We start from the raw sequence: 15,248 nt of genomic DNA on the forward strand, positions 1-15,248 counted from the left end.
TAAAACCGATAGTCGATTTTTATTTCAAGATCATACTTAAATAATGCCTTAAGATGTTAATGCAACTCTCTGATTTGTTCGTGACTTCTTAAGACCGTACTTAAGGGTCTTGAATATAAGATCTGACTATCACTCGTATTCATAGTCCTTCTTTATTTTAGGGATGGAGGAAGCCTCCATGAAGGATTCCTCGATTCTCCAAGCCCTCCTTGTTTCATAAATGGATCTCAAGTCTGCCTTTCCGAAGGAAGGAATATTTTAAGGATTTTAGTAACCTACTAAAGGCAGCATGTCATAATATATAGTATATGCAAATCTAATATCATGAATTACGAATAATAAAGGTTATAAAGGCATTGTTAATTAAATAAAGTCGTGATTAAGCATTTTGGAATAATGGATAAAAACTAATAGCGAATTTGATTGGACGCACTCAGTACTGATGCACATTAAAACTGTCGTAACATACACAAAATAAATACAAAGTAAATATATGTTTATAAATAAACATAGAAATCGATTAAATTGTGAAATACTCAATACATTTTATTGTACTGTTAGGTAAAATATGTATTTCATAATTCGAAATATTTGCATTTTATTTTTATACTCAAATTAAAGCAATGTACAAACGGCTTTAATATGCATCAATGCTTCCAATCGGAATTCCTCATAATGCTTATTATAGAAGAAGGAGAAAATACTTTTGACGCAGTTTATTTCTAAAAAAAGAACTATCGAAAATAATTATCGATGCGACAGATCTAAATTAAAAGCTATTGAAAATAAAAAAACCAGTGTGACGAACTAAATTTGGTGGTTTGATTGGTTATGAAGGCTGCATCTTCTCCTCAAGGAAACTTGTAACGTTTCTTGAGAAAAAGAATCTAATGAGGTTCCTTGTTTGGTCAAGGAAGGTTTATGAATACTAGTCTAAGCAATAAATCATTAATTCTGCCACCGACGAAATACTATTAAGTATATTATAAAGATCCTAAGCAAATTTTCGGCGGTATAAAAAGGGCCCCAAGGGCCCGAAGATAATTGAAGAACGCTGACATTATCAACAATTAATATAAATTTGCTATTATTATAACATAAATATTTGGCTCATACATTGTTAAATTCATGATTTTTTATTACATAAATGTTCCATAAATAAATATTTGTGCAAAGTTACAATATTCTATATGCAAAGTTATAATATTCTATATATTGCAGAAAAATTACTTAATTAATTTTTTCTCTGCAGTTATCATCTCTGTTGATAATCAAACTTTGATGATAGCACTAAAATTACAATTTTAAGGAAAAATATTATTGAGTTCTAAATGCACATAAATATGTCCACTAAACTAATAAATCATAAAATTACAATATTTTTAGTTTTTAACTTTTAATTATTTCAATATTCACAAGAACGCTAATTCTCGTAAGTCGGTCTTCAATAGTATCTCGTCGGTAATTCTGCCAAGCTATCTTTACGCGCTGCATTTCAGAAAGTCCCGCGGCCGCATGTGTCTAAAAGTCGAACGCAATTGGTTGCCGACCATGCCCAACATGAATCGTGGCCTATGACGTGTTTGCGCGGAGGTACCACTATCTATTTTGTATTTTTCACTGAAAGTGACGCAGTGTCAGTGTAATTGTTTTTTTGGAATTATTTCCAACCGAAAGATTGCGCCTTTAATCAGTTCTGTCCTGTCATTATGTATTGTTGGTTGATCTCTTCAGTTCCAACTGAAAGATTTTGAGTATCTTTCTCCCCCTTTTAGAATAGTCCAACACGAGAATTTCGTCATAGTTATAAATGTATAATGTATTCTATCTGGTTTTTTCTCACGCCTTCTACTAGTGACCTGAGTTTTCGGTTTTTCTTCTTTACAGAAAGGTGAAAAGCAAGAAATGAGCCTTCTTTTAGTATAGAACTACGGTCTCTTAACCGTAACAAAAGTCCGAAATAGAACCGCGACCAATTGCGATTTCATTCCCATTATTTTGTTCCGTTGTAATCAGATATTCTGACTATATCCGTGCATTGTGCATTCAGTTGTGCTCTTATTGTATTAGCTGTCATGAATATACAGGTATAGTAATGTGAAGAAACGCATTTTAAAGCAGCCTGTAAATTGCGCATTATCTTCCCATTTTGCGTCGGAAACTTTATATCTAGATAATATTGTAATTAGATATTATTTTATGTCGAATTTGTTTTAAGTGCAAAAGGTATCGTGTAGCAAAGTTACAGAAAACAATCTTTAATATCATGTCAGTTGCAACTATCTGTTGTTCTTTTTGAGTTTTAGATAGGTTATGTTTCAAAATTCACTACCTATTGACAATTAGTGCACGTAACGTAAACTATAGATTTTTTGCACTAGTAGTGAATTTTGAAATAGCTGTAATCTGATAATAAAGTTCCCAGAGCAATAAGAAAACAGACATTTCATTGTTAGGTAATAAAATATTGTATATTTTATCTTTCAAAGTAGTCCCTTATGATATTAATGTACTTTTCATATATCTTTGATATAAAAACGCTCAAAACTGTTTTTAAAGTTTATTGTTAGAATATTGTTCAAAGCATGTTATATTTTTTTCCAAATGTCCCTAAAATTCCAAATGTCTCAAAAATGCTTACCTTTTGTCGTGTTTTTTAGCTTTAAAAACAGCATGCAATCTGAAAAGATCAGATCTGATGAATAAGATGGTGTGACTATTTTCAACAATTTTTTTTATCAAGAAAATTGCATGACAACATTCCTGAGTGTAAGAAAATTATGAAACAGTTTGTAGCTAAGGAGATTATTGAAATGAACTACCTAATTAATTAGATTTGACTTCTCAGATTTCATGTTTTCATAGCTTAAAAATATATGATGAAAGGTAACCATTTTCAAAGCATCAAGGATAAATAAATATGATGAGTGTTCTGAATAACACTCTAATTATGTATCTTAAAAAAGATTTTCAGACGTTGTTAGATGTAGAAAATATATTGATGTCAATTAGAGACTACTTTAAAAGATAAAATATAACATTTTATTATCTTTTTATTGCTGCAATCCGAAAACTTCATTGTCAGATTTTGTATATTTATTTATTTTTCAGTGGTACTTATACTAGAGAAGATCTTAATTTTAATGAAGCAATTGTAATCATAGCAAAATGTCTGTCATGAATCAACACGTTGCAGTGAATCCTTGTCTCGATACTAATGCAACGCTTGGAATAGATAAAGCTTGTTTTAGCATTCTGAACGAATATAATAGATCTGTTACATTGTATTCTCATTTAGCGGATTGCTATCTGGTACGTACTTGATAAAATAAAACTATTAAGTTTTGAACAAAACTAATTTTTTTATTAAACTATTAACAATATTGTCCTTTGCTTTTGTAGTGCGAAGATGTTCCACGGGCTATTTTACCAGCAGGAGAAAATACCACGTTAGTCATACCTACCAAATTTCCCTTGCACATATTTTATAAAGATAAGCTTCAGTGGTGTCAGTAAGTAACAGAACAAATTCTATGATCATCTTATTTATCACATCTTTTACTGATACATAAAAATATACAATTATTATACTGTAACTCGTCTGTTTACAGCACAACGTATAATTTTAAAGAACATGGAAGTTATGGATGGAATATTTCTGCGGGGCAGCTTTGCTCAGACATTTATACCATTCGTAAACCGATCAACAGTTATCTTCGTAAGCCAAAAAAATTTACATCAGTTTTTTTAATTTGATTGAATGCACTAAAGAGCACTAGTGTGTATTAAAACTATTGTATACTAATTTAATCTGAATCTAAAAGTGAAATGCAAATATTTTGAATTATAAAATTCATATTTTACCAAACAGCATAAAACATATTAAGATAATAAGAATTATGCGGTTTCTATATTTATATTAAACATATTGTGTGTGTCACGTGTTGTATCATATTTCTTTGTCACATTTTTATCTTTAATTCGATAGCTTTAACGTTTACTAGTGCACAATAATGCAATCTAATCGAATTCGCTATTAGTCTTAATTTTTGGAGTTAATGTCAATGATCATTTTTCTTGCAGCAATATTTGCAGCTTTTATGGTGTTTGTTCTACTAACGATTTTGTTTGCTACTGTTAAAGTTATTATACGTGTGGTAAAGGGAAAATTATCTCCAGATAATGTATACAATGTAAGTGTACAAATGTATATTATGTGATTATGTGTGCTATGCTTGATATTATTAAGATTAAGCTTGATATTATTAATTCAAAATATGTGCTTTCAGGATTTGGATGAACTTCAAGAAGCGGAAACGGCAAATATAATGGTTAGGACAAACAGATCTAGTACTAGGATCCGTTCAGTCGATACGTTCCGAGGGTATCTTTCACCTTTGCATGTGAAATGATTTAACACACTCTTAACATTATATATTATAACGAAAATCATTTCAGGATTGCTATATTATTGATGATATTTGTCAATAACGGCGGTGGCCAATATATGTTTTTCAATCATAGCGCATGGAATGGTTTGACAGTGGCCGACTTAGTGTTACCTTGGTAAATTATCTATATCCTTTCGCATTTTATGTGCATTTTGTTCTACCATTGTTATACTCTTTCATTGCAATTTTAGGTTTGCGTGGATCATGGGATTGTCGATCACTATATCAAAGCGATCAGAGCTTCGTGTGTCAAATTCACGTGGGAAGATTATTTTACGTTGCCTGCAGCGCACAATTATTCTCATACTTCTCGGATTGATGTTAAACTCGATTTATGCAAAGTCGCTAGATGATCTCCGGTTTCCTGGTGTTCTTCAGTTGCTAGCTGTTTCGTACTTCATATGCGCCACTATTGAGACTATATTTATGAAGACGCATTCTCAGGTTTGAATTATATTTTTTTTTTCTTTATAATATATTACGTATGTCTACGGTGGATCAATAATAGTGATAATTAATAATCTCTTAGGACGACGTGTTACAGTTCGGTCGATTTACAGTCCTGCGAGATATCTTGAACAATTGGGCACAGTGGTTGATCATTTTAGCGATTATGATGACGCATATCCTAATCACATTTCTCCTGCCTGTCCCGAATTGTCCAACAGGATACTTGGGACCCGGTGGTTACCATCATTTCGGAAAATTCGCTAACTGTACTGGAGGCGCAGCCGGTTACATAGACAGACTCGTGTTTGGCAATCATATGTACTCCAAAACACATAATCCTGTGTATGGTACCATCTTGCCTCATGATCCTGAAGGTATACATAACATTTTTTTTTTCAATAAAAGTTTTATAAATTTTATAATGAAATATATAATCAATGTGTCATAGGTATATTGAACACTATATCTATGATACTTGTTGTGTACTTGGGTGTCCATGCTGGAAAGATTTTATTGCTCTACTACCAATGCAATGCTAAAGTAATACGCTGGTTGCTGTGGTCATTTGTCACCGTAAGTTCCAATTTTCTTTTATTCTACATAATGGCAACAGAAAGAAAGTACATTTATACGATTAATAATAATCGATATTGATATTCAGGGTCTTATTGCTGGAATATTATGTGACTTTGACAAAGAATTTGGAGTAATACCAGTCAGCAAGAAAATGATGTCGCTTTCATTTATTTTGACAGTATCCTGTTTTGCATTTTTATTATATGCAATCTTATATGTCTTTGTCGATTATAAACAATATTGGAGCGGTGCACCATTCAACTATGCAGGTATGTGTTATCTAATAATACAGATATAAATTTCTTTTTCCTGTTGAATCTTTTTTTATCTCTTTTATCATGCAGTGTCCAAATATGCATTTCATTTTTTTATGCATTAACTACAACTGAAATGAGCTCTACATATTTTTAATTTTATATTTGTTTTAGGTTTGAATCCAATTACTCTCTATGTTGGGCATATTGTCACCAAGGGCATATTTCCATGGGCCTGGACACTGTCACATGCTACGCATTGGTCAGTTCTCGCTATGAATTTGTGGACCACAACGTTATGGGGTGTTATTGCATATTGGTTGTATTTAAAAGACATTATTATATCTGTTTAAAATTAATAATGTCAAAGATATTATTAATGATGTTATTGTAAAGCATCATAATCCTGTGTTTAAGAGATTGAGTATTATTACTAATTGCTACACTTACATTATTGTTAATGCAGATATATACTTGCTTATGAGACTGTGTGATTTACGAAAATAAATTTCTAAAATAATTTGTTAAATGATGAATATTCATCGCTCTTATACAATTGTTGATTGACAGTTATTGTAAAATATATAAATAACGCACTTTTCATTTTATTATGTATTAACTTTCTAAATAAAATTTTTATAAAATTTATTGTGTGTGAAAAATTTTTTATTTTTACTTAACATATTAATTTAACAGATTTTTTTATTTTGCATTGCAATATAAATAAATAATACATAAAATATATTTATATATGATAATAAATTATGAATATAAAAAGAAAATCTTTTTTTGTTTACATATTTCTATCTTTTGGATCTTTATAGGGTAAACCTAGGAATTTGAAAACGTCTTCTTCGGATGTAATTTTTTCAGCTTCTCCTGGACGACCTAAAAATAATCTCTTATAATTATGAAATTTTTTGAATTGCTACATTTTCACATATTTATGTATTGTTTCTCGATCATACTTTACCTTCGATTGTAAGACGCTTTAATGCATATTCATTCAAAGTATATTTCTTTTCCAATGCATGAGCTCTCATATTCTTGTTGAACAGATCACTTCCAGTGAAATAAAGTATGGCACAATAATATTGATCGTGAAATGTAAGACGTATATCTAATCTTCTGAAAGGCTTGCTTTTATCTTCTGGTAACTGACATATTCCCTGCACAAAGATAATATATAATTAAAAATGTTTTCCTCATATAAGCGCTTCTTAGTCCTATTTTAATATACCATAAATTTAGTAGAGCCAAGAGATATTGTATCTGTAATCAATTTTTTCTTTTCAAGACACTCAACAATTGTTTTCAATGATATGACCTTCTTTTTTCCATCTTTTGCTTTTGATATATAATCAGGATGAGTTACAAGAACATCGATATCTCCACTTTCCTCTTTGCCACGTCTGTAACTCCCACAGATAGTTACGAGATAAGCACTGTTTAGCTCCTTGATAGCATTCTTCAATACCTTCTCTATCTGTGCAATTTCTGCTCTTGGTATTTTCTTCTCAAAGTCATCAAAATATCTATAAGAATTTACTTTGTTATATTAGTTGAAATATATGCAATGTCAACAAATCAATTTCATACTTCAATCCCAGTTTCTGATGATGCGTAAGCTTGTCTTGATGCTTCTTAAGATCTTCCAAAGTTTTAATACCAGCTTCCACTAATTCCTTTGCCTTGGCAGGACCTATGCCAGACACCCGAGCCAATAGACTAATGGCGACGTTAGTATCATCTTTCTTGATCTGAAAAAAGAAAATATATATAAGGAAGATTTACATATGTATTGAAATTCTCATTTTAAGATTGTACATCTTCTAGCTTTTGCAGTTTTCCAGTCTGAAGAAATTCATCTATCTTCTTTGCAATTTTTATTCCTATTCCAGGTAACTTTTTCGCCTCTTCTCCACTCTTAACTCTCTCCGGCAGAGCACTTAATGTTCCAGCTGCTTTGCGATATGCATTGTACTTGTAAACATTCTTGCTGACATTACGTTCATAATCTGCCAGTTCTGCAAATAGACATCTTACCATATACCTTTCGCGTATTCTTACAATAGAAATCTAAACAGAATTATATTCCCTTTCCTTGTCAACGAAAAAATCATTTTACAACATACAGAAAGAAATTACTTACCCATCAAAAAATCACACAGGTCATGATTTGGATTGTTCGCATTGCCTGTGGCCTTCCTCTTACCCATTATGCAGAAGAGAACGTGATGTAGATTTCGTGGAAATAATCGATTCAGTTTATCACTTCTTAATTTCACATTTAACGAATGATATTTACTTATATTTACTTTGTTTACTGCGACGGAATAACCTTTCAAGGTTATTGGCGTACCGACAGGCGGGAATGCCTTTGTGCTTGAAGATCAAAAGCCCCGTACCTATTAGATATTCGTGCACTATGACTGTTATTTCGAAGTGTCTTGAACGTCAGAAAATATTGACACCGTTTGGAGCTAATCGAATTGATGATGGATGATTTGACTGACTCAATTACACAAATCTTTCTGTCAAAAATATCAAACAATTCAATTTTCCTGAAATTGCATTTTCTGTAAATTTGGATTTTTATTATTAAAATATACTTAGTATTCATTCTTTTTTATACGAGTTATGCCATTTTGATTCCTTGTAATTAATGTGTTATAATTATTATAGGAGTGTAATTTAGTTTAGAGGATTTTGCGTATTGTTGAAGACAATCACAGCTATTACTCCATGATATTTAGTCGTTTACTAATAATAGACGCAATAAGCATCGTGTTTGTAATTTAAAAAATGGAGATTCCTAAAGAGCATTTTCGACATGCGTTGCTTTTGTTTAAAAGAAAACGACGCCTGAAAGTTATAGAATTCTAATAGAAATTTATGATGTTGCTCCATCAATTAAGACATGTGAATATTGGTTCAGCAATCAGTTCAGAAATCGCCATACAATTAAATGTTAATCGTGCAACAGTTACTAAACGTTTACATGATATGGAAGATTCATAAAGAAGGAAAATGGATTTCATATCAATTACCTCTTGCTATAAAGATAGGAAAAAATTGTAGAAAACAAAGAAAAATATTTTGATTAAGGTATTCATTATCTTGTTTAAATCACACATTTTTTGAAAAAAAAAACTGAAAACTAAATCACACTTATAATAACATAAATGAGTTTTTCAAATTTATCTGTTAACTTTATTACAGATTTTGCCAGGAGAGCTAAGCAATGTTTATTATAATATTTACACAAAAAAATCATCATATAAAATATATATTAAGAAAAAATAAGATCTTCATGTAAGGCAATGTATAATAGATTAAATTTGTGTCTCAGCACATTTACTTCAAATATTGCGTGTATACAGATCACGAAGAAATATAAATCGATCTATCTATAATACATTCTTGCTCAACAATTCTTCCTTATATTTCTATATTTTATAACATGATATATAATAGAATCTTTTATTCATTAATTAAGAGAGCATAACTAAGACAGCGTAATCGAATTTTTTCTATTATCTCATTGACATTACATGGTGATGTATTTTAAGTAGGTTTTCTTCTTTTACGTATTATATAGAAGAAATCATTTGAGTAAATCGGTGACGTTCGAATACCGCCACATTAACGTTTGGCATATTGTATTTATGTGTATATGTATGTGTGTGTGTTTGTGTGTACACATACACACAGAGATTTCAGAATAAAACATTGAGATTCATCAAGAAATATCGCTATGTACATAATACTCTTATGCCGCGCTGGCTTTAAGGCTGAAGAAAATGATGATTTAGAATACCGAAAAACAATACAGAATTAAATTCAGATATAATAATTTGAACTCTTACAAGAACTCACCATTTACCATTTATCTATTCTTTGACGATAAGTTTTTCTTGAAATTATAAGTCACTCGAATTATAATTGAAACAGTCAAAATGCCTAAAGCCAACACTTATTCAATAGAATATTTGGCATGCTTTCAGTCATGTATGACATGTGTGTGATTAATATTTAAAGCAAATAAATATATATATATATTCATCATAAATAATTTTATAGAAAGTATTAAGAGAAAGAGATTCTTTAAAAGCGTCTTGTTTTGGAGATCTAAGGTTTTTGAGATTCAATGAACAAGATAATATTATTTAGCGATACAAGTCAACAAAACATCATTCCATCTTTCTCGACATTAATGAATAAAATAGAACATTTTTATCAATTTGTATCATCAAGTACCCTAAGTTTCATTGTAAGTTATTTCAACGTGGCAGCTAATAAACGTTATTCTCATTTCCTTTGGGATTTAATACAGACGATCGAAGAATCATGTAATCTGGACGGATCTTTGTACCTAATCACAACGCTAAGTTAATTCACTTGAATGCATAAGTACTTTTTGGATTAAACCCTACTTTAAACGGGAGGTAAACGATTATAAGTTGCATAGCTTTTTACGCAACAGCCTGAAACGAAAAAGCAAATGGCAAGTATCACGACCAATATACCGATAAATATATAAGCACGTAGCAGCGGGAATCTGTCAGGTAACCACAGAATTGTGAATTCAACGGTCTTCTCTTGAGTATCTGCAATGTATATACACACATCAATGTAATTATGACCAATAATAAATCTTGAGAAATTCAACATATTGAAAGGTCTATACCTATATACGCAAGTCCATAACCCATGTGTGGTGTACCCATTCTGTAGGAACAGGTGGGTATTTGTATTTCGTGAATATCTCCTACGTCCATTCTTAATTGATACAGAAGTGTTTCATAAGGTGACAAAATCCAAACGTCGCTTAACTGATCTGTCGCCGTGTCCAGACTTATTTGCATCGCTTTGTGTTCGTGCGCGGTAAAAATGACTTGCGGCGATAACTCTTTGATTACCTATAAGATCAGACAGTGGTACAAGATAAATCATCAAGTGAGTTTCTCTTATTTGTAATACTTTAAAAGTATTACATTTTGTACAAAACTTCCGGGCGTAAACAGCAAAGGTACATGGCTAAGAATAACATTAGTCGTATTCCTTTCCGCGTAATCATTAAGAAATGCATCCTTCGGCGCTTCCGGCATCGTGCGTGTCAATCTATTTACCTAAAATAAAATATTTGCCAATTTATCTCATAAACACGCAAAGATTATATCTAGAAGATTTGCTTTTACTTTGAAAAAGGTAACGGTCTTGTACACTAATGTGTCTGGTTGAGTATATGCAAAATTAAATCTCTTGTGGATGTTGGGAGAAACACGATCGTCCTCACCTCCAATATCATTGTCACCTGGCAAATAAATTTTCTAAAAAAAGACAAGACTAAAAATGAAACATAATTTCCACAAGAAAGGAGAAAAGAAAATTATGTAATTAAAATAAAATACCATTATGTCATCTGGCATCGAAAATATTGAATCTAACCTCTTCTTATACCTTTCAAAATCTTCTGCATTAGCTATATGACCTTCATCCATGAGATCACCTAAGAAGGCAATAACGTGCGGCTGAGAAAATTTTAATGCTCTCGAGAAAGTCTTCTCTAAATACCTGTGCAACAAAATACAAATGATCCGTAAGGCTCTTGTCTATTGATTACAATAAAATTACTAGATGTTTTGCTGGTCATACCTATCACTATCCCATCTTGCTATCCATGAACCAAAATAATTCTCATATTTTTCCCCGAGTATTTGAGGATCTGCGACAAGAAGAATCTTGACGCACTCGGAGCATTCGCGCATGGTCCACTTGAGCTTTTGTACTTCGTATACGAGAAATTCATTGTAAAATATTGTCACAAGAACAATGATACCAATTGATATTACTCTGTGCTTCAACCTGTTTAATATAAATTATTAATCATTTATAATTTTATTTTCTTATACATTGTATCGAAAAGTAACTCTTAGATCTTGTAAGTGTTGCAAAACAAAGACAACAGTCATTGCTTAATCACTTCATATAATCACAGTTCACTTTATATTAATCGATAAAAGTGTTTAAATAATATAAATAAAACAGACTATTTTTTTTTTAATTTAATATATTTCTTTATTATTAATAGCTTACCATTTTACTATCAAATTTCTCATCAAATCAAGTATTTATTTGAGGTAATTTACAGAGCAGATTTTAATTTTCTGTTTGTAAAAAATAATTGTTTATTTGAACTCGAATGTAATGTGTTTTTGAACGACTATCACATACGCTTGTTAGACGATTGCATAAAAAGATTACCTATTTCGTCGTAACATCTCTCCGTAACTTACAGCATTCTATAACGCTGATTAAAAAAACTCAATGACGCAGTCTTGAGTTCGTTCATCGAATATAGTATATTACGGTTGATATCATCAGCTTTAATAGCAACTAGATCGTTGGCACAATGTGACGAGAGGTTAAATGGTCATGTACACACACAAGACGAGTTTAACTTTTTATTCACCATCTTATCGCTATTGATCCCTGAAACCCTCGAACACAAACTTGCATTCTTACGCCATTAATATAATTATCGTGCGATGATCGGTACGCACCGTAATCACGTAAAAAAAAAAAGAGAATTGTTTACTACACGCTACATATTCAGGTTATGTTCCATTATTCATTGCCACTTGCCAGTGTAAATAGTTGGACACCTTTTCAGCAGCTTGCTCAATGCTCAGTGTGTTGGTGACTATCAATGCGTGAATTGTCGTGGATGTAAGGATAATATTAAATATACAGAAAATAAAAATTATCATTATAACTTTATCACTTAAATTTTGACTAATTAACTATTTACTATCCAACGTTGAAAAAATATATCAAAAATATCTGACAAAATCTTTTCAACAAAGCTTTATTTCCGGGAAAATTAACTTTGTAATTAAAAGAAATGAAAAGAAACTTTTTTTAAACTTCATACATGTGTGTAATAAAAAATGTTAAAAAATAATAACTTTAATGTAAATGATAAAATTTAATTTTCAGTCATCCGTTTGTATAATATCTATAAGAAAACTAAAAGCTTATTGTATGAAATTATCTTATTTGGATATTTTAACTCTTTGCTTTTTCATATAAAATTATTCCTTCCTCGATGCCACTAATGATTAGCATACCTTTTAAGTTTGTGAAATTAAATTAAAGTAGAATATACCAGCAATGTATCAATTGATATATGTATATCTTACAATTAAAATCAATTCACTTTTTTATTAATTAGTGTCATCGTTAATACCATTATTATTGGGGTATACTGAATTAATTATTTCACGAAAATTGTTATAACTGGGAGGGGGGGCCCCCCTCGTCAATAGTCAGCCCTGGCCACAACATATGTCGAGTGTTTACATGCGCTGTCCGCGGCTCGCTTCCGCCCATCCACGGCATTCACCGATCACCAGTACACCTCAATACGCCTACGCATTTGTATAAGTTTCATTTTTTCAGACTCCTATTGGAGAATAAGAACGACGGCGACGACGACGACGACGACGACGACGACGTGCATCAAGTGAGAACGCGTGATCTCCATGGGAAGACGCGTTCAGTTTAGTGAAACGAGAAAGGGAAAGAAATAAAATCCACCGCAGCGTCGTACGCCGATCGCCGTAACGATGGGTGGCTACGCGAGTAGAATCGCGTCGATGTCGAACCTGGCCGTGCACAACGTCTATCGGGGTTGCAAGCGAAAATACATCGAGGAGTATGATTGTGATTCCGAGTCCGATTACATCGAGCGGACGTTGCACACGCCGAAAAAGTAAGATCGCTCGGCCGGATTTGCATCTGTCTCGGGCATTTTATCTCCCTTTGCTTCCTTGTTGTTTAACGACAACTGTCATGTTGTATCGCGTAGAGCTTTGGCATTTAAATCTCGTATTCTATTTGTAGGAGAAAATTGTTGACAACGGCGCAGTACATATATAAGACCCTGTTCCAAGAGGAGAAAGGCAGTGACATAACTGTCCTCATACTTGGACGTGCATGGAGATTGCATAAAGTTTATATTAGTCAGGTATGAGTCATTCCTATGTGAACTCCCTCTCTCGATATCTTCCTTAGGTCATGAAATTTCAATAACAGATATCCTCTGATATGAATTTAACTCTTGGTAACTGTAGTAGATCTATCGGATCTACTTAATTGTAAATCTCTTTGTAAAAAATGTTAAATTATAAACAATTAAATTTTTTTTTTGTTACATTTCCAAATTTTAGATTATTAAGATATATAATAATATACTTAGTATTGATTTTTTTAAATACGAATTATATTATTTTGATTCCTTAAAATTAATTAGTGCCTTTTAATTAATATTTAAATTAAATGGATCTTACAGATTCAGTGTCAGTAATTGTATTATATTTTGGCGTCAATACTTGAGATGTTAAATATTCAATTAAAATTTGACATTACTCCATTGTCTGCTATAGCTCTTTGTGTTATAACATTAAATATCTTTGGAAACAAGTCTTGTAGAAATTTAAATTTTATTAAAATTAAATTTATTTGGAATTAAAAAAGAAATAAAGCTTTTTTATTGTATTTTGCAGTTATTGTTTGCAAAAAGTTGTACATTTTAATATGATATTAAATTCTTTGTCGTTGCTGATATTAATGTAGTTCTAATATTTTTATTAAGATAAAATATGTAGATTTTAAATTAGTCGAGGAATTTGTTTTTAAATCTATGTCATAATTTTAATTATATTTTTGTAATATCACGATATGTAAGTTTAGGATAATGTATACAAAAAATTTATTTTTTTAGAGTCCATATTTTGCTAGCATGTTTTCTGGTTCTTGGAAGGAGGCTAACGAAAAAGTCATCAGTGTTGAAATTACAGATCCTAATATTACGATAAATTGTAAGAGCATCATATAATTAAATATTGAAATTAATCTTATGCTGTATAAAAATAATATATTAGAAGATATATACTACATTATCGAGAAATAATATCTAAAATTATTCCAGCATTGTCTGTGGTATTGGGTTCATTGTATCAAGATGAAGTCAGTTTGGAGCCAAAAGAAGTGGTTTCTATCCTGGCAACTTCTACCCTGTTTCAATTACAAGGCTTAATAGACGAGTGTGTAGACATAATGATAGAAACTACAAATAGCGAGACTGTTGTATCATATTATAATGCAGCTGTGTCGTATGGTGTGCCTACTGTGAAAGCAGCTGCGAAACGTTGGCTGGAGGTCAATCTATTAGGTTACGGATGGCGACATCCGTCCTTTCTGAAAGAAATTTCACCAGATCTGATGACAGCATTAGTGACCAGTCCTGATTTAGTCGTTTTGCAAACAGAATTTTGCATATACATGATGTTACGCTTATGGTATGTTTAATGTGCATGCAGACATCTACATTTTGCTTCTAAAACAAATGATAAAATTATTGTGTTTCTTCTATATATAATTATACATAATTGCTGTATATTATTATGCAGGTTATTTGCACATATACATGACTACGAGGAAACACTAAAGA

The 15,248-nt window shown here is 31.4% G+C and overlaps 4 protein-coding genes across 10 annotated transcripts in view; 2 read left to right on the forward strand and 2 right to left on the reverse strand.

Moving 5' to 3' along the window:
• The first annotated feature begins 1,626 nt into the window (after positions 1-1,626).
• On the forward strand, positions 1,627-6,263 carry LOC108745435 (heparan-alpha-glucosaminide N-acetyltransferase-like). Of its 3 annotated transcripts, XM_018481593.1 has the most exons (13): positions 1,627-1,812; positions 1,888-2,087; positions 3,112-3,312; positions 3,403-3,512; positions 3,612-3,718; positions 4,084-4,193; positions 4,290-4,384; positions 4,459-4,566; positions 4,643-4,895; positions 4,981-5,275; positions 5,350-5,474; positions 5,563-5,746; positions 5,906-6,263. In XM_018481593.1, the coding sequence occupies exons 3-13, from the start codon at positions 3,169-3,171 to the stop codon at positions 6,082-6,084; spliced, it is 1,710 nt and encodes a 569-aa protein (XP_018337095.1). In that variant the 5' UTR covers positions 1,627-1,812; positions 1,888-2,087; positions 3,112-3,168; the 3' UTR covers positions 6,085-6,263. The 3 variants fall into 3 exon arrangements, with proteins under 3 accessions (XP_018337095.1, XP_018337094.1, XP_018337096.1); XM_018481592.1 differs by having other exon boundaries at positions 1,627-2,087; XM_018481594.1 differs by having other exon boundaries at positions 1,627-2,087; positions 4,996-5,275.
• Positions 6,264-6,524: 261 nt separating this feature from the next.
• LOC108745464 (DNA polymerase beta-like) lies at positions 6,525-8,550 on the reverse strand. Of its 3 annotated transcripts, none has more exons than XM_018481628.1 (8): positions 8,344-8,550; positions 8,050-8,261; positions 7,884-8,008; positions 7,559-7,758; positions 7,331-7,491; positions 6,972-7,266; positions 6,705-6,900; positions 6,525-6,619 (listed from the first exon to the last, which is right to left on the reverse strand). In XM_018481628.1, exons 3-8 carry the CDS (start codon positions 7,948-7,950, stop codon positions 6,525-6,527), a joined length of 1,014 nt encoding a protein of 337 aa, XP_018337130.1. In that variant the 5' UTR covers positions 7,951-8,008; positions 8,050-8,261; positions 8,344-8,550. The 3 variants fall into 3 exon arrangements, with proteins under 3 accessions (XP_018337130.1, XP_018337129.1, XP_018337131.1); XM_018481627.1 differs by having other exon boundaries at positions 8,050-8,265; XM_018481629.1 differs by lacking the exon at positions 8,344-8,550 and having other exon boundaries at positions 7,884-8,108.
• A 1,299-nt stretch (positions 8,551-9,849) lies between these two features.
• LOC108745641 lies at positions 9,850-12,245 on the reverse strand. Of its 2 annotated transcripts, none has more exons than XM_018481930.1 (7): positions 11,999-12,245; positions 11,390-11,599; positions 11,146-11,308; positions 10,933-11,064; positions 10,729-10,863; positions 10,422-10,653; positions 9,850-10,341 (listed from the first exon to the last, which is right to left on the reverse strand). In XM_018481930.1, the coding sequence occupies exons 1-7, from the start codon at positions 12,013-12,015 to the stop codon at positions 10,169-10,171; spliced, it is 1,062 nt and encodes a 353-aa protein (XP_018337432.1). In that variant the 5' UTR covers positions 12,016-12,245; the 3' UTR covers positions 9,850-10,168. The 2 variants fall into 2 exon arrangements, with proteins under 2 accessions (XP_018337432.1, XP_018337431.1); XM_018481929.1 differs by lacking the exon at positions 11,999-12,245 and adding an exon at positions 11,831-11,901.
• Positions 12,246-12,391: 146 nt separating this feature from the next.
• Positions 12,392-15,248, forward strand: part of LOC108745640 (protein germ cell-less) — a 4,277-nt gene continuing 1,420 nt past the window's right edge. The window contains exons 1-5 of one of the 2 annotated variants that reach the window (XM_018481928.1): positions 12,392-12,463; positions 13,196-13,508; positions 13,640-13,763; positions 14,520-14,616; positions 14,727-15,096. In XM_018481928.1, the coding sequence (XP_018337430.1) occupies positions 13,363-13,508; positions 13,640-13,763; positions 14,520-14,616; positions 14,727-15,096 (737 nt within the window). In that variant the 5' untranslated portion in view covers positions 12,392-12,463; positions 13,196-13,362. Of the gene's footprint in view, positions 12,464-13,067; positions 13,509-13,639; positions 13,764-14,519; positions 14,617-14,726; positions 15,097-15,248 lie in introns of those variants that run through there. The other variant, XM_018481927.1, reaches the window with a different exon arrangement.

This window comes from Trachymyrmex septentrionalis, unplaced genomic scaffold (genome assembly GCF_001594115.1).
Source record: "Trachymyrmex septentrionalis isolate Tsep2-gDNA-1 unplaced genomic scaffold, Tsep1.0 scaffold14, whole genome shotgun sequence".
Classification (NCBI taxonomy): domain Eukaryota; kingdom Metazoa; phylum Arthropoda; class Insecta; order Hymenoptera; family Formicidae; genus Trachymyrmex; species Trachymyrmex septentrionalis.